General features: G+C 45.8%; 2 protein-coding genes across 2 annotated transcripts; one reads left to right on the forward strand and one right to left on the reverse strand.

The window, feature by feature from the left end:
* Positions 1 to 6479: 6479 nt before the first annotated feature.
* On the forward strand, positions 6480 to 13537 carry LOC125518828 (putative histidine kinase 2). Its single transcript, XM_087532647.1, has 7 exons — positions 6480 to 6581; positions 7843 to 8049; positions 8396 to 9043; positions 9988 to 10363; positions 10925 to 11502; positions 11707 to 12861; positions 12969 to 13537. The coding sequence occupies exons 1-7, from the start codon at positions 6519 to 6521 to the stop codon at positions 13185 to 13187; spliced, it is 3246 nt and encodes a 1081-aa protein (XP_087388773.1). The 5' UTR covers positions 6480 to 6518; the 3' UTR covers positions 13188 to 13537.
* Positions 13538 to 13735: 198 nt separating this feature from the next.
* Positions 13736 to 18479, reverse strand: LOC125518827 (two-component response regulator ORR22). The gene is made up of 6 exons (XM_048683696.2): positions 17598 to 18479; positions 17060 to 17212; positions 16522 to 16932; positions 16331 to 16407; positions 14176 to 15282; positions 13736 to 14007 (listed from the first exon to the last, which is right to left on the reverse strand). The coding sequence occupies exons 1-6, from the start codon at positions 17755 to 17757 to the stop codon at positions 13936 to 13938; spliced, it is 1980 nt and encodes a 659-aa protein (XP_048539653.2). The 5' UTR covers positions 17758 to 18479; the 3' UTR covers positions 13736 to 13935.
* Positions 18480 to 22115: the final 3636 nt, after the last annotated feature.

Genomic DNA, 22115 nt, shown 5'->3' on the forward strand with positions numbered 1-22115 from the left:
TTTCTTATGAGCGGGGAAATATTTAGCAGAGAAGTAATAAATCATATCCTGTGGACTACGCACACAACCAGGATCAAGAGAATTAAACCATATTTTAGCATCACCCTTTAATAAGGACGGAAGTAACTTAAGGATATAGTAGTAACGAATTTTTTCCTCATTAGTGAACAGGGTGGCTATATCATTCAATTTAGTTAGATGTGCCACGACAGTTTCATATTTATAGCCATAAAAAGGATCAGATTCAACCAAAGTAATTATATCAGGATCAACAGAGAAATCATAATCCTTATCAGAAATACAGATAGATGAAGTAGCAAAAGCAGGGTCATATTTCGTTCTAGCATTCAAGGATTTTCCTTTCAGCTTATCTAACAGTTTCTTAAGATCATATCTATCATTGCAAGCTAAAAAATCTCTAGCAGTTTCTTCATCCATAACATAACCCTCATGCACAACACACAATTCATATCTAGGGGGAGAATTTTCATCATCACTTTCATCAATATTATCTGTTTCAATAATTTCATTCTCTCTAACCCTAGCAAGTTGTTTGATCAAGAAATTCACCTAATGGCACAGTATTATCAAGCATAGGAGTAGTTTCATCATAAGTACCATGCAAAGCAGAAGTGGCATCATCAATAACATGCGACATATTAGAATAAATAGCAGGTGTAGGTGTCGCAAGTTTACTCAAAACAGAAGGTGAATCAAGTGTAGAGCTAGATGGCGGTTCCTTACCTCCCCTCGTAGTTGAGGGAAAAATCTTGGTTCTTTCATCTTTCAAGTTCCTCATAGTGATCAACAGATAAAATCCCAAGTGACTCAAAGAACAGAGATATGCTCCCCGGCAACGGTGACAGAAAATAGACTTGATAACCCACGAGTATAGGGGATCGCAACATTTTTCGAGGGTAGAGTATTCAACCCAAATTTATTGATTCGACAAAAGGGGAGCCAAAGAATATTCTCAGGTATTAACAGTTGAGTTGTCAATTCAACCGCACCTGAAAGACTTAATATCTGCATCAAAGTATTTAGTAGCAAAGTAATATGGATGTAATGGTAATGGTGGCAAAAGTAACAGTATTGGTTTTGTAGTAATTGTAACAGTGGCAACGGTAAAGTAACTAAGCAGAGATCAATATGTGAAAAGCTCGTAGGCATTGGATCAGTGATGGATAATTATGTCGGATGCGATTCCTCATGCAGCAGTTATAACATAGGGTGACACAGAACTAGCTCCAGTTCATCAATGTAATGTAGGCATGTATTTTGAATATAGTCATACGTGTTTATGGAAAAGAACTTGCATGACATCTTTTGTCCTACCCTCCCGTGGCAGCGGGGTCCCATTGGAAACTAAGGGATATTAAGGCCTCCTTTTAATAGAGTACCGGAACAAAGCATTAACACTTAGTGAATACATGAACTCCTCAAACTATAGTCATCACCGGGAGTGGTCCCAATTATTGTCACTTCGGGGTTACCGGATCATAACACATAGTAGGTGACTATTGACTTGCAAAATAGGATCAAGAACTCACATATATTCATGAAAGCATAATAGGTTCAGATCTGAAATCATGGCACTCGGGCCCTCGTGACAAGCATTAAGCATAGCAAAGTCATAGCAACATCAATTTGAGAACATAATGGATTCTAGGGATCAAACCCTAACAAAACTAACTCGATTACATGATAAATCTCATCCAACCCATCACCGTCCAGCAAGCCTATGATGGAATTACTCACGCACGGCAGTGAGCATCATGAAATTGGTGATGGGGGAAGGTTGATGATGACGATGGCGATGGCGACGGATTCCCCACTCCGGAGCCCCGAACGGACTCCAGATCAGCCCTCCCGAGAGAGACTAGGGCTTGGCCGGCGGCTTCGTATCGTAAAACGCGATGAATCCTTCTCTCTGATTTGTTTTCTCCCTGAACATGAATATATAGAGTTGGAGTTGAGGTCGGTGGAGCCTCAGGGGGCCCACGAGATAGGGGGTGGGCGCGCCCCCCACCCTCGTGGACATGATGTGGGCCCGCTGACGTTGATTCTTTCGCCAGTATTTTTTATAAATTCCAAAAATATTCTCCGTGAAGTTTCAGGTCATTCCAAGAACTTTTATTTCTGCACAAAAATAACACCATGGCAATTCTGCTAAAAACAACATCAGTCCGGGTTAGTTCCATTCAAATCATGCAAGTTAGAGTCCAAAACAAGGTCAAAAGTGTTTGGAAAAGTAAATACGATGGAGACGTATCACTTGCCCCCTCCACTCAGCAACCTCCCGCACCTCCACCTGGCCTCGCCCTACACCTTCCTGACACCGGCAGGCTGCACGCTGGAAGCAGCCGAAGCACAATCGGGCAGAATAGTGCGCGCGAGTGTGCCGCCTACCCCACCTAGTGTGGTGCACTATGCATGCGCGCTCTTGGCTTCTCTGCATCGCACTACTTCTTCCCCAAGACTAGCCTGAGCTCCTCTCCCTCCCAGTCCACTGGCATCTCTTCTCTGGACGAGCTCAACGCACTGTCACCTTCCATCTATAAATAGAACCCTCCCTGAGCCATTCCAATCATCGCAATCCACTTCTCTGGCCACTTTTGTCTTGGTATTCGTGATGAGCCAGTTTCTCCTCCCAACAATAGTTTCTTTCTCACTCTTTTGATTTTACGTGCCATGTCATATAGTTTACTGACGTGTAATGTATAGTAATGGTTGTTGGAGATGCCCTTAGTTGCTTTAATCAAGTTGTCAGAGATCATCAAAATCCACTAGAGGACAATGGATGCACTTTCAAAAAGTAACTCTGATATATCTTGTCATGAAGAAAACGTTATGTACTATATCTAGTAGTGTGTGAATAAATTCAATGTGCTAACTAGGTTTGTTGTGATTGGCTAGGAAAGGAAAATAAGAACTTACCCTACTAACTATCGGCATATATGGTTTTACTACAAGAACCAGCAGCCAATCATAGTCGGGTTTTATGTAATTTGGCATATTAATTGGGTCCACTATTTCTTTAACGTTTACCGCTGCAATTAAATGAGGTTCAATAACGGAACGCTTCTGTACAACAGTACACAACCTTTATGTTTTTCTTATGTAACCAATCATGATGTATTCGCCCAAGTACATTCTGATATTTATGTCGAATGTGAGCATTGTCTATTAATCATGGGGGTAGTGTATATACTCACTAGGTTGTTCATGGGCTTAAGCCGCGTCCCCACAACTGCTTATATTTACTGCAAAACTAAGATAATCGGATCAACAAACGAATAATTGGCGGGTGGTCCTTCCATGTTGTCCACCTTATGCGGCAATTGCTTTTAAGTTGTAAATGTTGTAGGCTTCCTTCTCACGTTATTTTTCTTTTCTTTTAGTCGGAGGGTGTGTGTTGTGGTCTGCTGGGAAAAGCTTCCCTGCCCTAATTGGGTCCACTACTTCTTTAACGTTTACCGCTTCAATTAAACGAGTTCAATAACGAAACGCTTTTGTACAAATGTACCAGCCTTTATGGTTTATTTATGTAATCAATCATGACGTATTCATCCAAGTACATTCTGATATTTATGTTGAATGTGAACATTGTCTATTAATCATGGGGTAGTGTATATACTCACTAGGGTGCTCATGTGCTTAAGTTGCATCCCCACAATTGTTTATATTTACTGCAAAACAAAGATAACTGGATCAACGAACGAATAAATTGACGGGTGGTCCTTTCATGCTATCCACCAGATGGGGCAATTGCTTTTAAGTTGTAGATTTCGTAGGCTTCCTTTTCATGTTATTTTTATTTTCGATTAGTCATATGGTGTGTGTTGTGATCTGCTGGGAAAAATCTCCCCCCTCCATTGGTGGCAATAAACATAAAAAGGGTCAGCTCTCACGTCATACAAAAATAAAAGAAAACAAATTTGAATATAAATCAATATAATTTACAATAACACACAAGACCGTCCCATTACCATTGTAGGAAACGCCACACCCTTTCCCATTTTTGGAAATTGACCGCCACCGGTGGCTCATCCTGTAAACCTTCCCTTCAACTTCTTGGTTGTTCTCATCTACTTCTAACTTAATTATTTAAGGGACATGCATAGAAGGTGACTACCAGTGATGAGCACAGCGTCATGGGAGCCTATGAACAACTTTCAACCATACATGACACACCTTTTATAAAGGGAAACCCATATTTCTAACTAAACTTCAACAATATTCATAAAAAATAGCATGTGATGCCACTTTCAACCAAAATTTAGTATCCAAAAATCTACAATTTTTTAATTAATTGTTTAATTTTGTACAAAATTCAGCTGGCTTAAATAAACATTCATGCATTTCTAACTAAAAATTCTCACAAAAAATTCTTCCAACTTTCAACTCAAGGGAAACCGAAAGATGTGGCCAATCCTACCTTAGAGATGGCTTTATCAAGGCATGATCATGATAATGGGACAAGTATAGCCTCCTAAGGGTTGTTAAAGAACGTGCATGTTGAAATTACCATCATCATAAGATCCATGCCCCCCCCCACACACACACACATACCTACATGATCCAATCACAAGAGATTTGGTGGGACATGGTATTATATTTTCTTGGGTGTGGTTTGAAAAGTTCAAGCCAACCTTGTCTATTATGTCTTAATTAAAAGTTGTGTCGTGCAATCGTTTAAATGAAGTTCCATTTTTCTCCAAAAAGACAAATGACCGAAACAACACCTTCATTTACCATCGCTACCTTCTACCCATATCCATTCCCTGCTCCCATCCGTCCTCGGTCACAGCTCCTACACCATGAGACAGAGGGAGGGGATCTTCATCTCTCATTTGATGTGTAGGAAAAGTTCGTTGGTTAGTTTTTGGTGTCACGGACATCACAATAACAGTGACGACTCCAATACTGTCTTGACGGTGTTTGGTGAGGTGTTGCCAAGGAGATTGTGAGTATTTTTTGTTCTCGTCGGCCTTTTTGGACGACGTTGTGGTTCTTGTTGCTATTTTGGCGAGGCATCGTTGACTGGTGTCGTCTTCTTCAACAACCCTTTCCTTCGAGCCTTTGCGAGCAATGTCAGTGGCCTAGTTTGGCAATATGAGTGTGGTTGCCTTCCTAGATCCCCCATGCCAAATGTTCTTGGCATGATTGCTAATACCTGTTATACACGGCCGTCTACCATTGCGACCATTCAAGATGTGGTCCTCTAGAGGTCTTCACTGACTAAGATTCTCGATGTTGTTCTCCGCCGGCGAGAGCTAGGTGGGGCAACGACGACGAGTTTGGTTACGGTTTGGCTTGAATTTTGCAGCCGACGGTGTTGGTTATAATTCATCATTTGTTTATGGTTATTTCTATGCTTGTGGGTTTAGTTACCTCGTTATTTGAATGTATTCGCTTTTTTCTTTGTGATATAAGATAGAACTGATTAAAAAAATTGTGCAAGTAATAGTGAGGCAAATAAGCTACATATGTACATTGAAAACAATATGACATATCCACTAACTATAATACGCACAAAAGAATTGTGTATGAGTCTTGTATTTTTTTATCGTTTATTTTCAATGGAATATAGGTGACATGTTGTACGGTCTCACACGAATGGCTCTACATATTGCCCACTCGGCACACAAGAGGAACGCTCGAACTTGTCGTGTGTGTGCGGACAAAATAAATAGAACTTTTCAATTTCCGCGCTTCGAGATTTTCAGCTGATAATTAACGCATTAGACAGAGCATCGAACGAGTCGATCAAGTTTGAATAAGTAAGTCACAGGCTAAAAAAAGCAAGACACAGTTCATCTATTTTTTAGGAAAGCACCTGGTTCATGTTTATTTTATTTTTTGAGGAAAAGGGCCTGGTTCATCCTAGCTGTCCTGGTAACGGAGCTAGTTCAACATAAGTCGAGCCTGTGCTTCTATATTTAGCATCAAACATAACGAAGAGTTAACTTAACAAAACTAATGATAATGCTATCTTAAGACAGGAAGCTAATTGATCGGTGTTCACTTGCACAACAGGATGGCCTTATGGCGATCGTGCGGCTGCCAACACTGCCTCACGCCCGCCCAAACTATTCGAACGGGAGGAAAACATAATTCATTGTGCTCAGATTTGGCAATTGATTACAAGATCGCGTAGTATCCCTTTTTCTATCTCGTCGTGTGTCTACTACCGCGCCGTGCATTGATATTAGATATCGAAGTTAAATGCCGATTTTTTTAGAATAAATACTTCTTTTTTATTGCGGTGCAGGGGTAAATACCGATTTTTTTTCTGCGGTGCAGGAGAAATACTGCCAAAAGTGCTATAATAAACCGCGACGGCGGATTTAAAAAACCGGCGGCGCTCCGAGCCCACAATTCAGAGCGGAAAAACCCCCCAATGTGTAAAGTGTATTCTTCCGAGCATCTATAAAAGGCCGTATACCTAGGAAACAAATACTCACGAACACCTAACAAAGATTTGCTTCTGTAGAATACTTTACAATACTTCCGCGATGGCTGGAGAGGTTGGCAAGTGGGGTAGTTCCTTCAAACGTTCTTGGGCTTTAATCCCACTGGTATGAGAACATTCATAGTACTTGGCTTCTTTTTGTGAAACTCATGGTTAATACTTGTTCTTCTATATGAACTTCATGGCTATTCTCTTAAAAAAAACTCCATGGCTTTTCTCATTTCTTGGTTCTTGTCCTTCCACCTACAACTATTGCTTACCTGAGCGGAAACTAGATCTGCGAGGTTATCATCTGCTTAAGCATTTTTTTTTAGGGATTCATCTTACTTAAGCTTAGTGCAACAAAGACATCCTTCCGCATATGTGGGTATGTGATCTCCACAATAGATCTATGTAGTGGTACGGTATTCTTTTGGAAGAGGAGGATTACCCCCCCCCCCCCCCCCCCGGTCTCTTGGCATAGGCGTGAGTTCAAAAGTAATTTTAATGATTTTTGTCTTACAATTAAATTCTGTTTCGTACGATATAGATATCTTCCTATGCCTGTAAGGCGCAGATTTGAAAAGTAGATCTAACTGATTTTTATTGTTTATGTTTCATTTCTGTATATTACAGATATCATCCTGCACGTGTCAGGCATGCGAGATCTCTTTCTTTAGATAACAATGAAAACTAGATCTTCATAATTTTTCATCTTGTAATTGAAGATTTTGTTCCGTACAAGATGGATATCCTCCGACGTGTGTTTTAGGCATGAATTCAAAAAGTAAATATAATTTTATTTTATCTTGTAATTAGGAATCCGCTCCGTACAATATTAGTGTCCTTTCACCTGTGTAAGGTGTGCTCTAAAAATACATCTATGCAGATTTTAATATATAATTTGGCTTCTGCTCCGTACATCACAGATATCTCCCCACATGTGTGAGGCAGTGGCGAGTCAAAGAACTCCCTTTTGTCGTATGATCCTATGTTGTTTTTCTGGTCACCGTGTGTTAGATCTACCCATGGAATTGTTTTTCTGGTCACCGTGTGTTAGATCTACCCATGGAATGTCACGACAAATGTTGTCGTTAGATGAGCCCAAAGGCGATCTGTTAGCGGGATGTTCACGACAAATTATATCTTTAGATTAGTGAAAACCCTCGAAATCTTGACTTATTACTTGTGCAACAAATGTTATCGTTAGACGAGTTGAAACACAATGCAACGCCGCTTGTCGAGGCCTCGTCAGCCTAAAAGACAGTTTAATTTATCCGCAAAAAAAAGACACTTTAATTTAATATTTATGCATTTTCTATTTTACTTTTTACATGTTCCAAAAAAAAATCTGACGTCACACTTTTATTGCACTTGCACGCATGCAGGTCGCCCATGGAATCATCGTGGTCGTAGTGGGTCTGGCTTACTCTTTCATCTCGTCGCACATAAATGATGATGCCGTGAGCGCCATGGACGCGTCGCTGGCGCACGTCGCCGCCGGCGTGCAGCCTCTAATGGAAGCCAACCGCTCCGCCGCCGTCGTCGCGCACTCTCTGCAGATCCCCAGCAACGAATCATCTTATTTCCGATACGTAATTAACCAAGAACCTTTGGGTTAATTAAATTATGCATTTTTTCTATGTAAAACGTGATTAGTTTCATCACGTATATGCACTTCCTTTTTGAACCACAATTATTTCCTTACTTTAAATAACAAATCTTAATTACTAGCCGGGCCGACCCGGTAACTGGTTATTGTGTATGATTCTGTTCTGATTTTCGTAGTAATGCGAGCATTGATATGAATATACGCATGCATATACAAGCAAATAATTTTTGCGTGCATTTTTTTTATGTAGGACACGTCCAAGATAACATAGCAACACGTACTACGTGCAAATATACATCTAACATTTACGTATATGTTTGACCTGACAGGTGGGACCATACATGGTCATGGCGTTGGCCATGCAGCCGCAGCTGGCCGAGATATCATACACCAGCGTGGACGGCGCCGCGTTGACGTACTACCGCGGCGAGAACGGCCAGCCGAGAGCCAAGTTCGGGAGCCAGAGCGGCGAATGGCACACCCAGGCCGTTGATCCGGTGAACGGCCGTCCCACCGGCCGCCCTGACCCAGCGGCGAGTCCGGAGCACCTACCCAACGCGACGCAGGTCCTCGCCGACGCCAAGAGCGGCTCGCCCGCGGCCCTCGGGTCCGGGTGGGTCAGCTCCAACGTCCAGATGGTGGTCTTCTCCGCGCCTGTCGGTGACACTGCGGGCGTGGTCTTCGCAGCGGTCCCCGTCGACGTCCTGGCGATCGCCAGCCAGGGCAACGCCGCCGCCGATCCCGTCGCGCGGACGTACTACGCGATCACCGACAAGCGCGACGGCGGCGCCCCGCCGGTTTACAAGCCTTTGGACGGCGGGAAGCCCGGCCAGCACGACGCGAAGCTGATGAAGGCCTTTCCCTCGGAGACCGAATGCACCGCGTCCGCCATTGGCGCGCCCGGCAAGCTCGTGCTCCGCGCCGTCGGGGCGGACCAAGTCGCGTGCACGAGCTTCGACCTCTCCGGAGTGAACCTGGTAACGCGTCCATCTAGCATCGATCACAGGCCATCCATATATGCATACGTACACCAACGTGCACACAGCCTATCTAACGTAATTCCTCTGCATTATTTTTGTCAAGAACTAATCCCAGCATGTAATATTTCTTCCAAGTTTGCTGTTTATACATTAAAAAGCAACGGATAATGACAAAAGGTTAGATGAGCTAAGGGGACTTTGGCAAAAAAAAACTAATAAAACGTTTTTTTGTTTTGGCGACCTCAATAAACATCCTTCCGACTTGGAGTGAGGAAAAAAAAACAGGGATCGCTCCTAGCTATTGACAGTACGTACACAATCTTGCTTCCTTCCTTTCGCATGTAAAAAAACTGAAAACTTTCCAAATCAAGGGATCCCAAAATTAGGAAGAAAATCTTAATGGAGAGTACAAAGTCTTCTTCTTCCTCTTCTTCCCCAAAGCAAGATTTCTCCTTCTGTTCTTCCCCAAACGGAGCTCTGGCACAAAACTGTGGTGAGCTCGATCGTCTCCTACGTACTTTTCTTGCATCTGCTAGTGTCGTGCATGCATATCACCGGTTGTCGTTCATGGATATCTCCCATCAGTTCTTTTGCAATTTATTTACAGCGTATGAACGAGCGCTGGTTTGAAACTGATCTCCCATCTGCTAGTGCAATTAGGATATCTCCCATCTGCTAGTGTACTTTTATTGAAACTGATCTTGCCATCCGTCGCCTATGAACGAGCGCTGGTTTGATAATTCTCCGACCAGGCCGGGCGGCGCCTCGCGCGCCATAGAAACAGTCTTTTTTTTCGATAAAGGCCATGGAAACAACCTGACGTACAGCCTCTTGTAAAAAACAATTATTTTCTTCGTAGTATAGCACGCATATGCATGTTTGAGAATTTTTATCGGGACGGCTGACAAGTATCTCCGGTTGTATTTCTTCTTGTTTTTCAGGGAGTTCGTCTTGTGGTCAGCGACTGGAGCGGGGCAGCCGAGGTCCGGCGAATGGGGGTGGCCATGGTGAGCGTCGTGTGCGCGGTCGTGGCGATCGCGACGCTGGTGTGCATCCTTATGGCACGGGCGCTGTGGCGGGCCGGGGCGCGGGAGGCGGCTCTAGAGGCTGACCTGGTGAGGCAGAAGGAGGCGCTCCAGCAAGCGGAGCGCAAGAGCATGAACAAGAGCAATGCCTTCGCCCGCGCCAGCCACGACATCCGCTCCTCACTCGCTGCCGTCGTTGGACTCATCGACGTTTCCCGGGTAGAGGCCGAGAGCAACGCCAATCTCACCTATAACCTCGACCAGATGAACATTGGCACAAACAAGCTCTTGGGTCAGTCTGCATCCATGCCCTACGTACCATGCATGACAATACCATGAATAGCTTGCGCTACCTTTTAGTAGATCTATCCGTACTTGGCAATTTAGCTAATGTCATCATAGCATTTATAAAATTGCATGTCATAGAAGTAAAGTTTCTGTAAATAATTTAATTACAGTCTTAGGTGTAGGGTATGCAATATCCCAGCTGTTATACATTTAAGGTATCAAATTTGCTCATAAAATTTAAAATATGCAAGAAATCAATCTCTGTTTGGTAAAGAAATAGCATTTTATTTGTACAAGAAATAAAGTTTAGGATAGTTCAAATCGAATTGTCAGATATCACTATGTTAGCAGCCAGTAAACTTATAAAGTTTCAATATTTCTATCTATTTTGCTGCTGGGCAAATTTTGTCACATTTACGCATCATGTTTTTTGTGCGCGTCTTTGACTGCATAAAGCAAAAAAGTTTATTATTTCCGAAAAAATGAACTTTATACCATATTTGTGTTCTCAACTGAGCATATGTTGACTCATCATCCATGTTTATACATGTGTGTGTACATGCAGATATACTTAACACGATACTGGACATGGGCAAGGTGGAGTCCGGGAAGATGCAGCTAGAGGAGGTGGAGTTCAGGATGGCAGACGTCCTTGAGGAATCCATGGACCTGGCGAACGTCGTCGGCATGTCAAGAGGCGTCGAAGTGATCTGGGACCCTTGTGATTTCTCCGTGCTCCGGTGCACCGCCACCATGGGCGACTGCAAGCGTATCAAACAAATCCTTGACAACCTACTCGGCAACGCCATCAAGTTCACACACGACGGCCACATCATGCTTCGAGCATGGGCCAACCGTCCCATCATGAGGAGCTCCATAATCAGCACCCCATCGAGGTTCACCCTCCGTCGCCGCACGGGTGGGATCTTTCGGCGGCTGCTTGGAAGGAAGGAGAACCGTTCGGAACAAAATAGCCGAATGTCATTACAAAATGATCCCAATTCGGTCGAGTTCTACTTCGAGGTGGTTGACACTGGTGTGGGCATACCCCAGGAAAAGAGGGAGTCTGTGTTTGAGAACTACGTTCAAGTGAAGGAAGGGCATGGTGGCACCGGGCTCGGACTTGGAATTGTGCAATCCTTTGTAAGTGATCTCATCTTTTTTCATCCATGTTAAAATCTTGTCAAGTGCATCAACGTTAACTAGCCGTAACTGTATTCTTCATGGGTAGGATGTGTGTGTGTTCGTGTTTGTTTGTTTGGAAAAGAAAATTATATTTTTCACTAATGTTTTCGTTTTTTCTTGTTTACTTATAGTTTTGTTCTGTTGTTGTTGATGTAAACATAGGTTCGTCTGATGGGAGGAGAAATTAGCATCAAGGACAAGGAGCCAGGAGAAGCGGGGACGTGCTTCGGCTTCAACATCTTCCTCAAGGTCAGCGAGGCGTCGGAGGTGGAAGAGGACCTCGAGCAAGGGAGGACGCCGCCGTCGGTGTTCAGGGAGCCCGCCTGCTTCAAGGGCGGGCACTGCGTCCTCCTCGCCCACGGCGACGAGACCCGCCGGATCCTGTACACGTGGATGGAGAGCCTCGGGATGAAGGTCTGGCCCGTCACGCGCCCCGAGTTCCTCGTCCCGACCCTCGAGAAGGCGCGCTCCGCCGCCGGCGCCTCGCCGTTGAGGTCGGCGTCGACGTCGTCGCTGCATGGCGTCGGCAGCGGCGACTCCAACATTACGACGGACCGGTGCTTCAGCTCCAAGGAGATGGTCAGCCACCTGCGGAACAGCAGCGGCATGGCCGGCAGCCACGGCGGGCACCTCCACCTCTTCGGCCTGCTCGTCATCGTCGACGTCTCCGGCGGGAGGCTCGACGAGGTCGCCCCCGAGGCGGCCAGCTTGGCGAGGATCAAGCAGCAGGCGCCGTGCAGGATCGTCTGCCTGACGGACCTCAAGACCCCCTCCGAGGATCTGAGGAGGTTCAGTGAGGCGGCGAGCATCGACCTCAACCTGCGCAAGCCCATCCACGGCTCCCGGCTGCACAAGCTACTCCAGGTCATGAGAGACCTCCATGCCAACCCGTTTACGCAGCAGCAGCCGCAGCAGCTCGGTACAGCCATGAAAGAACTGCCGGGTGCTGATGAGACCTCTGCGGCTGAGGCGTCTGAGATCACGCCCGCGGCGGAGGCGTCTTCTGAAATCACGCCCGCGGCGGAGGCGTCTGAAATCACGCCGGCAGCGCCGGCGCCGGCGCCCCAGGGAGCGGCCAATGCTGGAGAGGGCAAGCCGCTGGAGGGGATGCGCATGCTGCTGGTGGACGACACCACGCTGCTGCAGGTAGTCCAGAAGCAGATACTGACCAATTACGGGGCAACCGTGGAGGTCGCCACGGATGGCGCCATGGCCGTGGCCATGTTTACAAAGGCTCTTGAGAGCGCAAATGGCGTCTCAGAGAGCCATGTGGACACAGTGGCCATGCCCTACGACGTCATCTTCATGGATTGCCAGGCACATTTCTCCAGCAAACAACGTGCCAAGCACATCAGCCCCATCTCTCTTGTTCCTGAAGATGATTTAATCTGACGTTGCTGACAATTCGATCTTCTTTGTTTCAGATGCCAGTGATGAATGGGTATGATGCGACGAGGCGCATCCGGGAGGAAGAAAGCCGCTACGGCATCCGCACCCCGATCATCGCGCTCACCGCTCATTCCGCGGAGGAGGGGCTGCAGGAGTCCATGGAGGCAGGGATGGATCTTCACCTGACCAAGCCAATACCCAAGCCGACAATCGCACAGATTGTTCTTGACCTCTGCAACCAAGTTAATAACTGATCGCGGAGATTCTTCGTTCCCTGTTCCCTGTTCCCCGGTCACATGATCAAATATCAAGATAGGTGTAGGTGGTTTTTCAGCCAGCGAATGCAGTTGTCATCCTAGTCACTGAAAACCCACCTACATCTCGAGTTTTGATCATGCGACCAGGGGCATTATCGTAGTTTGTAGCATTTAGCAGCAGCAGCTGAACTTTGTTGTTGTATCAAGATCAGGTCAGGTTTATTTCCAGAATTACTCTTGGACAATGTATTGTCAATTTTGAATTTCCAGAAACAATTATGGTTAAGTTTTGAGTTCCAGAGTTGGTGTTTTCAGAGTTCTTTTTTTTCCGGAGTTTGTGTTTGGGTCTGTCTAGCACACATCTAGATGTGACATAGTTATGTCACATCTAACCTGATAAGCACTATGTTTGTGGTCTATTTTTTTTGTCCCGGCTTTTTTTTTATTTCTTGTTGCTGTGTAGTTATTTTTAGAAGGTTAGATGTGACATCATTAAAAAACATCTAGATGTGAATTAGACAAACTGTTTGTGTTTTCAGAGCATGTGATTAGACGCCATATATTTGCTTCCATTGCCCATTCTCTGGAGAAAGAAAGTACAGATTCCTACAAGCTATGAAATCCCTGGCTAGCTACCTTGTATATCTAGTAGTGTACACAAGCATAGCTGATAAATACCCATAGGAATAACTGTACAGTCTCCTCTAGGTCTGCAGTGGACTTGCCTAAATACTAGTACTATCTCTCATATGCACGCACCAAGTGGGAAAAGTTCACACCCGAGGTCATTTTCATTGAATGGCACTTCGTCGTTCTCCTGCGTTGAAATCAGAAAAAGGGTTCAGAAGAAACACCATTGAAAATCTAGGAACATAGGGTTTACTTAGCTTCGATCAGTGCAAACGATTTGAAAGGAAATATGCCTATCCGAAATAGTGAAATTTGAGGGGGGAAGAGTAAAGTCAAGCATAACTGAGGTTCTTACCACTTTTATTATAGAATTGAGAAGACCATCAAAGTTGCAGCTGCTGGAATTGAACCCACCCTGCAGCTTTGGAACTCCCAAATCATACATATCGGTCTGCTCAGGAACAATGGCACCACCATCATAGCTAAAACCATCATTGTTCAGTCTATGGTCTTGTCTCATTCCATCCATTCTATGTCTGGAGTTGCTTGCAGCCCCAAACTGGAGGTATTTTGAATGTCTTTCGGTATCATGAGGAAGGGGCAGAATTGTACTGCCAGAGGAACTAGCTCTACATTTGGCATTGCTGGCTACTATAAGGCTCTCAGAAGGACAAACACTAACACCCATTCTTTCCGAAAATATCCCCTTTTGGTCCATCTCATGTTCTCCAGCCACAAAGCTAGCGTCAAGTTTTGTCGCGCCAACTCGATCGAACGGGATGTGCAACGGTAACTTGTCAACAGAAAACCCATCACTGATTGGAAGAGCACACCGCTGAGATATACAAGAATCCCGGAAATCGGCGGAAACTCCGACAGACCTTTCAAGCAGCCCTGAACTTGCAGTTGGTATTCCTATTGATGGATGGGCTCCAACTTTGATGTGTGTAGTGCATTCCAAAAGATCTTCTGGTGGCAATGAACTGCTTGTAACTCTTTGGAGTGTGCCAGACATAGTGTTAGCCAGAGCACCCCCAGAAAAGACAGAGCACAGGTCATTGGTTTCTTGATGGATCCACTTCTGCTGGAGCTGAGGCTGCCCAAGCGACGATGAGGTCAAGCCTTGCGATAAATCTGCCTGTTGGTTGTCTTGTAAGCTCACAATGTGGAACTTATCGGTATCGCCGGCGCAATGACTTACTGCGCCGTTGCTGCTAGAACACTGGTTTGCCTTGGGAGAAGCAAGGTCCTGAAGCCCAAATGCTGCTGCACCAGCACTACTCAGCAGTCCATGTGGATTGAAAGATGGAAGAGCAGCAGAAGGGGCAAAGGGTTGATGATAACTATGAAGTCCTTCAAATGCTCCCATTTGCAAGAAGGGGTCTCTGCCTCCAAAAGCAGCAGCAATGCTGGCTTGCTGTGATGCCACGGCACTTAGCCGTCTGAGGTATAGCCTGTACTTCTGCATTGGCATACAAAGTAACCTGATTAGACATGGAGGAACTTATGTAATCATCAGAATTCTGAAACATGAGATATACAGTCTTAAGATAACTGCTTCCTGGTTTGGCATGGAGATTCTTGCTAAACTGGTACATAAAAGCACTCCAGGATATAGAAAAGGCTGATGGATTTTCTTAACCTTTTAATGTAGGCTTGTTAATAAATTTTCTATTTGTGGATTCATTGACATGCAAAGCTTTTGCATTTCTCTAAAAAATATTTCAGTTTACATATGTAGTGCTGTAATCTGGACAGGGTGGTGTCAGTGTCTTCCTTCTAGCAGTTTTACAGAAGTGAAACAATGTAGCCAAAATACTACAATAAAGTCAGCAGTACATACCAAAACACCACATTAAACATGTACAGCAGTACATACCAAAATACAACATTAACTTGTACAGCAGTGCATGCCAAAATACTGTAGTAAACTTGTACAGCAGTATTACCTAATTACTCTGCATTAAACCTGTACAACAGTACATACTAATTTGAGCATTTTATACCTGTGTAGTTAGATATAATCTACTAGCCTACATGGTTGGGGGAATAATCAGATATTTGTATTAGATATCTCCTTCAGGTTTTCTGAAAGATTCAGTATAACTGAACTGAATGTTTCTTTGTTTTCAGACCAACTGAACATATTCAACTTGTCAAGAAAAAGGAAGAAATGTGAAGGTGAAACTATGTAGCCGCAAAATTAAACTACTTAACTCATTTTGCACGAACACCAGGAACATGTTAACTTATTTGTTGAAAGAGTTCTGCTCTGCAACACCATGATATCAAATTAAGCTCTGCTCTGCAACTAATAGGTGTGTCGATACCAAATACAGTAAGGGGATAAGGACTCTGTTATAAGTTGGCCCTCTTAATTCGACACAGGAAAATAAGGCCATTTGCAGATAATTTTACCAAAAGTTCTGTAAAAGTTTTTCTTCCTGTGACCAACGAAAGAGATAACACAGGTAAAGGTGACGATGGAAGTAAATGCCATGTCGCTATACCTGCAGATGGCTCGCAACATTTTCCCTGGTGAGCTTCTCCACGTTCATAAGCTCGAGTATTCTTTTGGGCACAGCCTCTGCAAACAGCAGCAAGAGAAAGGACACGAGCATAAATGGGTATGCTGTAGCCTGCAAGAACATTTAACATAAAGCAAAAGGCAACGTGGGGAGGTGTTTTTTTTCTTTCTTACTGTCGATCCCGAGCTGGTTGACGGCGGCGACGAACTTCCGGTGCAGCTCCACTGACCACACCACCCTCGGCCTCTTCGACCCCGCGGCGTCGTCGTTGTCCTCGCCTTCGTCTTCCTCCTCGCTGTGCGGCTCCTTCCTCTTCTTGCCGGCCCTGTTGCTCTGGTCACACGACCTGTGGCTGTCACACGTCGCCTGGCCGAGCCGGTGGTACGAGTCGGCGCTCGGCGGCTTGCTGATCTCCTTGCAGAGATCAAGGTTACTGTTCGGCTCGCGGTTGCTGAACTTCCTCCTGACGACGTGCTGCCACACGTTCCTGAGCTCTTCGATCCGGACCGGCTTCAGGAGGTAATCGCAGGCGCCATGGGTTATCCCCTTGAGCACGGATTTCGTCTCCCCGTTCACCGATAACACTACACGAATTGAATGGTAAGTATCTCATTAACATCCATATTTCAACACAGTGACTGAAAGCAGCATGAGAGCATGACTCAACAACAAAGTGCCCAAAAAAATCAATGAAGGAAGTTGTGAGCTTACTGATGACAGGGAGGTCCATTTCGAGCCCCACGAGCTCGAGGAGCTTGAAGCCGTCCATGTCGGGCATGTGGACGTCGCTGATGACCAGGTCAAACATGTCCTTGTTCTCCCTTAACAGCCTCAGTGCAGTGGCAGCCTGGTTGGTGGTTGTTACTGTTCAAGAGACAGCAAGCAGGGGCTCTTATATCAGTTTACAGTTGTTGTTGAAACTTGAAAGAAGAGGATGCATAATAACTATCATTCTCGAAAAGAAAAAAATATATATCGCATCGCATTGCAAGAGTGTTAAAATTTATGTCTGTGATATGCATTTCAGAACATGGCAGATTGTTTTATACTACTCTGCATGTGAAAACTCTTGCAGCTTCAGAAGCATTGAAGCAAGAGTAATTAGTACAGTGCAGATAGCAGAGCAAACTCGCTGGAACAGCATCAGATGACTGATAAGTGAAACCACAATTGACTAGCTGCAGGTGACATGACTAACAAGTGACAACAGAATGAAGTTTCTTATAATGAAGTGCAAGCAGGCACTGACCATGGTACTGGCAGCGGCGTAGGAGGACCTCGAGAACCTTGAGGCAGACGGGGTCGTCGTCGACGGCGAGGACCCGCATGCCGACGGGGAACTGGTCCCTCTCCCTTTCCCTCTCCATCATCCCCTTCCTGGCCTCCATCATCATGGCGTCCAAGAGCATCCCAATTCGCTTCAATTCAGAGCAACTTGACAACAGCTTGTGAACTAGCACCTCCTACCAAACCCTAAGGACAAAACTTCCCAATCGACCCAATCCCCAGCAAGAACGAGGCCTAGCTGGGCACAACCGAGCCAACTCTGAGAAGCTTAAGAGCAAGAAGAAAGGGAGCTTTCCCCGAGCGGTCGACACCAACACCACCTGAACACAACAGAAGGGAAAGCTAGAGCCGCCCCAAACAACCAAGAACCGAAATTACTCCGGGAACAAGAGAGGAAAAAACTGCAGGTGGATTTGGATTCTGGCACGCCGGCGGAGACGAGACGGGACGGGGGGAGAAGGCCTTCAGGAACGAACCCGCCGCGGCGCCTCCGTCATTATTGAGGCCGGGAAGGGAGAGGTTGGGAAAGCAAAAGGCCAAAGGAGAGCAAGGACACAAAACAGAGAGTGGGAAAGGAAAGGCAGAGGCGGACAGCGACACTCCGGGTGCCCAAGCGAGCAAGCAAGCCCTGCCTGCCCGTACGCTCAGCTCAGCCACACCGCAGCAAGCAACCGACGCGGGCAAAGGTAGAAGACGACGAGGGGGAAGAGGTGGAGGAGGAGGAAGCAGCCAAACCACCGCAGCAGCAGCAGCAGCAGCAGCGCGCTTGGTGAGGTGGGAGGGGTGTTGTTTGGGGAGGTGGAAGGGGCGAGCAGAGCGGAGCGAGATGGCGATGGAAAGCAAAGTTTTGGACTGTTGGTGGCCGATTTATAGGGGTCAGTCATCGGAGTGGGAGTGCTCGCTGCGTTCGCATATGGTGCAAGACTACATGAGGAGGAGCCCGTGGGACCCACCTGCCAGAACCCTCCGATGGCATGGCAGTTGGGGGTGCTTGCTTGCTTGCTCCGGTTGTTTTTCCATTCCTGGTGATTTGATTTTTGCAGCATTGTTTTTTATTTTCACATTTTACTGTGGGGTGAACTGAAATAAAAAATGCAGAATGGTGATGTATGTGAGGGAGATAATATATGCTACTCTCTCTATAAACTAATGTAATTGAACTGCGAACAACGTCTTATATTAATGTACAGAGCTAGTACTGTTGTCGAGTGGTCATGGGGAGAAAGCCATGAGCGTTTGAACCAATTTCTTAATTTTGTTTGTGGATTGTCTTGTATGCCATTTTTTTCGACAAAGGGTGTATTTTATTGGCTCAGCATGGAGCATCGAGAGGATACAAACCCAAAGAACACACACCTGGCCTCTGGGATGCACACAGCCAACACCAACACACGCAAAAACACACCGACAAATAGCAAAGTCATATAAGACCCAAGCTATGCGTAGGCGAGGAAGAAAAAAAAACAAAGCGATCAGATCTGTGATCGGCAAACTACAACAATAACTACAACAATAACCATATCCGCACCAACCATCTCATGATACCACATGGACGACGAGATTCTTCAACAGCAACGCCTTCAGGAAGGGAGCGATACTCAAGCATCGCCGTCACTGGATCCAACCACCAAGGCCAGAATCTAGGTTTTCACCCTGAAGAATCAATCCGAGCATATCCGAACAATGCCTTCAACAAGGTAACGACGTAAAATAAACATCGCCATTGCCAGGTCAGACCTAGGCTTTCACCCCGAAGCTCAAGACCAGGTGCTCGAGTAGCACCACCATCGAAGTCACTTGAGTATTGTCGCCACCACTTTTCCACGATCCCAGCAGCTACATACAATGTCGCCGTCGCCGCGCAACCATTCCTCTGCGTCAAGTTGTCGTCCATAATTTGCATCTCACTATCGAAATCAACCATTCGATCTTAAGAGATAAACACACCCAAAGATCTTTGGTGACCACGCAATTGTGGAGCCGTAGAAGGTCACAGAGCACACTCTGCAATCACCCCCACTTGGCCGACCGGATCTTAGATCACCACCACCATTTGTGGACCGTAGCGTTGCCGGCCGGTCAACGCCCGCGCGAAAGTCCAGCTCCTCACCACCACAGTCCATCTCCGAGCAGAGAGCCCGATGCATGCTGGCCCTGCGCCAAATCCGGCCGGATCTGGCCCGGAACCATGATCGGCTCCCACACAGACGTCCGCGCAACAGCACCCGAGCCCAGCATGAGGGAGCCCCGGCGCCATCGGCACCACACACCCACGCAGCCACGAGGACGCCCGCCCGCAGCAGCACGCTTCACGGCTCGGCGCCGCTTCGTTCCCCGTCTGGCCATGCTTTGCCACTGTTATGCCATGACACACAGTGTCGGATACCTCGCTGATGCTGCAACCTGCTTTGGACGATCGCGCGGGTGAGTGCAATGCGCCGCCACCGTTGTTTCCAGATCGCCATCACGCTGCTACCATCAGCTATTGCGTGATTGCGTATGGCCGCAGCTGAGCACAAAGCGCCGCTCACCGTTGTTACTGCTTTTTATTCCGCCATCATGCAGCTGCTGATTATTCATGCATCTACCCTTCTTGCCGCCGTCGCTGCCGAGGATGGCCTCCATGGAACCACCCGGATCCTCGCCGCCACCATGGCTGCTCAGGCTTTGCTCGGCAGCAGCATCCGGCAGCGGCGAGGAGAGGAAAATCGGATCGGGAGGACCAGAAATTTTAGATCGCGATTGCCTCCCGTGTCGCCCGTCCGGACGACGCGGGGGCAGTTTTCCTTAGTAGGATTTAGAGCATAATTGGTTTGCTGCTAAAAATTGGCATGCCAATGTTTGGCATTGTGCCAAATATTGGCAACTACTTGGTTGGCTACGAGTTATTTTGCCTCTCTCACATAAAGTTGCCAATAGTTGGCAAGTCTTGGTATTGCCAATAGTTGACAGTGCCAACTTTTGGCAAGTCAAATATTGGTAGCAAATCAATTATGCTCTTAATCCGCTCTTGTATGCCATTGAAAGGTGCTCTCTGCTCGCCGAGTGCTACTTTGGGCTCAGCACAGTATATATAATATGGTGCTGCACTTTGTCTGGCTAAAAACGTCAAGCTAATCATGCTGTTGTTAGGTGACTTGGAAGCACTCCGTTGGTGTCGTGGGATGCACACAACATGAAACTACTATAAATAAAAGTTCAATAATAATTACCCCGCAGAATAAAGTTCAATGATGATTACTCTACTGTACTAAAAATATTAGTGTTCTAAAACATCTTATATTTGTTTGCGGAGTGAGTATTTTAAAACTCTCGGGCATCACAGTTGATTTTGTCATGCCATTACCCAATTGATCTTCCTCCCACCGATTTAATTTAGAGTTCAACTAGTATAATTGCTTTTAGTATAATCGCTTTTTTGCCTTTTGCGGGGAAGTATAATCACTATATGTGAGTACACATCATAGACCCTATATGTACACATCATACCTATGTAACTTGTTTCATCCGCATCTCCCAAATTCCTATGTGGCAGCTCTTACAAAAGGTTGAACCTCAAAGAAGATACCTTTTTTAAACCTTGTTCTACGGTATTTTCCATTTCTCTAACATGAATAACTAAAGTTCAGAGTTCAACTAGTCAGATCAGGGAAGCACCCACTAATTGAGAGAGCTCAGAGTTCAGAGTTCAACTGGTCAAATCAGGGAAGCAATCACATGAATAACATGAATAACTAAAGTTCAGAGTTCAGAGTTCAACCCAATTCTTGACTTTGGCCCTATGCTTGACCAACAGCAGATCCTGTTTGGGCTCAATCTTCCAGGAAAGAAGGCTTGGCACTTCATTTCTGAAAATTTTGTCATTTCTCTGCATCCATATATTCCAGCAGTTGTTTGGAGAAATTGAGAACCAACACTGTCGACCAAAAGTCAGTCCATAGCAGATGCCGCAATGACACTGACCGCCCAAATGAATTTTCCAGGGTCAAGGCGAGGACTAGGAACGGTTTAATTAAGCACAAACTTGTCTGAAATTGAGGTTCAGAGATCATCATCAATTCAACCTGGATCAAATTCATTTTCAAGAAACAAAACGCCTGATCAGCGCCAGGCAAAATAAATAAAGCCTGATCCCATCACAACTCTCATTTAGTTTCCTGCCCGCTCGCTCGCTGCGGCGATATCGGACGTACCTCCCGATAAGGATCCCCACGATCGATCGTGGTCTGCAGTCACATTCGTACGCCGCACGCGTAATCTCCATCAATCAAATTAAGACGGGAATCCGCACGCAGCAAACGGAACAATAGTAATTAAGCTCGACGCAGCCGGTGCGTACTACGCAGTAGTACCGTGGTACGAGCGGATGCCAATACTTTAGCATCGATCCCTACTGCCTGCCTGCTGCCGAACTCGATGATAATCCTAATTAAACTGCTCGTACATGCTGATTTCCTGTAGCATTTGCCACGGCCTTAAA

The sequence above is a fragment of the Triticum urartu genome, chromosome 7A, assembly GCF_056163025.1.
Source record: "Triticum urartu cultivar PI428250 chromosome 7A, HENAU_Tu73, whole genome shotgun sequence".
NCBI classification, from domain to species: Eukaryota; Viridiplantae; Streptophyta; class Magnoliopsida; order Poales; family Poaceae; genus Triticum; species Triticum urartu.

Bases quoted from the DNA above. Each gene is read 5' to 3' on its own strand.
- LOC125518828 (XM_087532647.1), top strand. From the start codon at position 6,519: ATGGCTGGAGAGGTTGGCAAGTGGGGTAGTTCCTTCAAACGTTCTTGG. The intron at 8,050-8,395 runs GTAATTAACCAA...TTGACCTGACAG, and splicing joins AATCATCTTATTTCCGATAC to GTGGGACCATACATGGTCAT. The intron at 12,862-12,968 runs GCACATTTCTCC...TCTTTGTTTCAG, and splicing joins TCATCTTCATGGATTGCCAG to ATGCCAGTGATGAATGGGTA.
- LOC125518827 (XM_048683696.2), bottom strand. From the start codon at position 17,757: ATGCTCTTGGACGCCATGATGATGGAGGCCAGGAAGGGGATGATGGAG. The intron at 17,213-17,597 runs GTCAGTGCCTGC...TCTCTTGAACAG, and splicing joins ACGCCGCTGCCAGTACCATG to TAACAACCACCAACCAGGCT. The intron at 16,933-17,059 runs GTAAGCTCACAA...CAATTCGTGTAG, and splicing joins AATGGACCTCCCTGTCATCA to TGTTATCGGTGAACGGGGAG.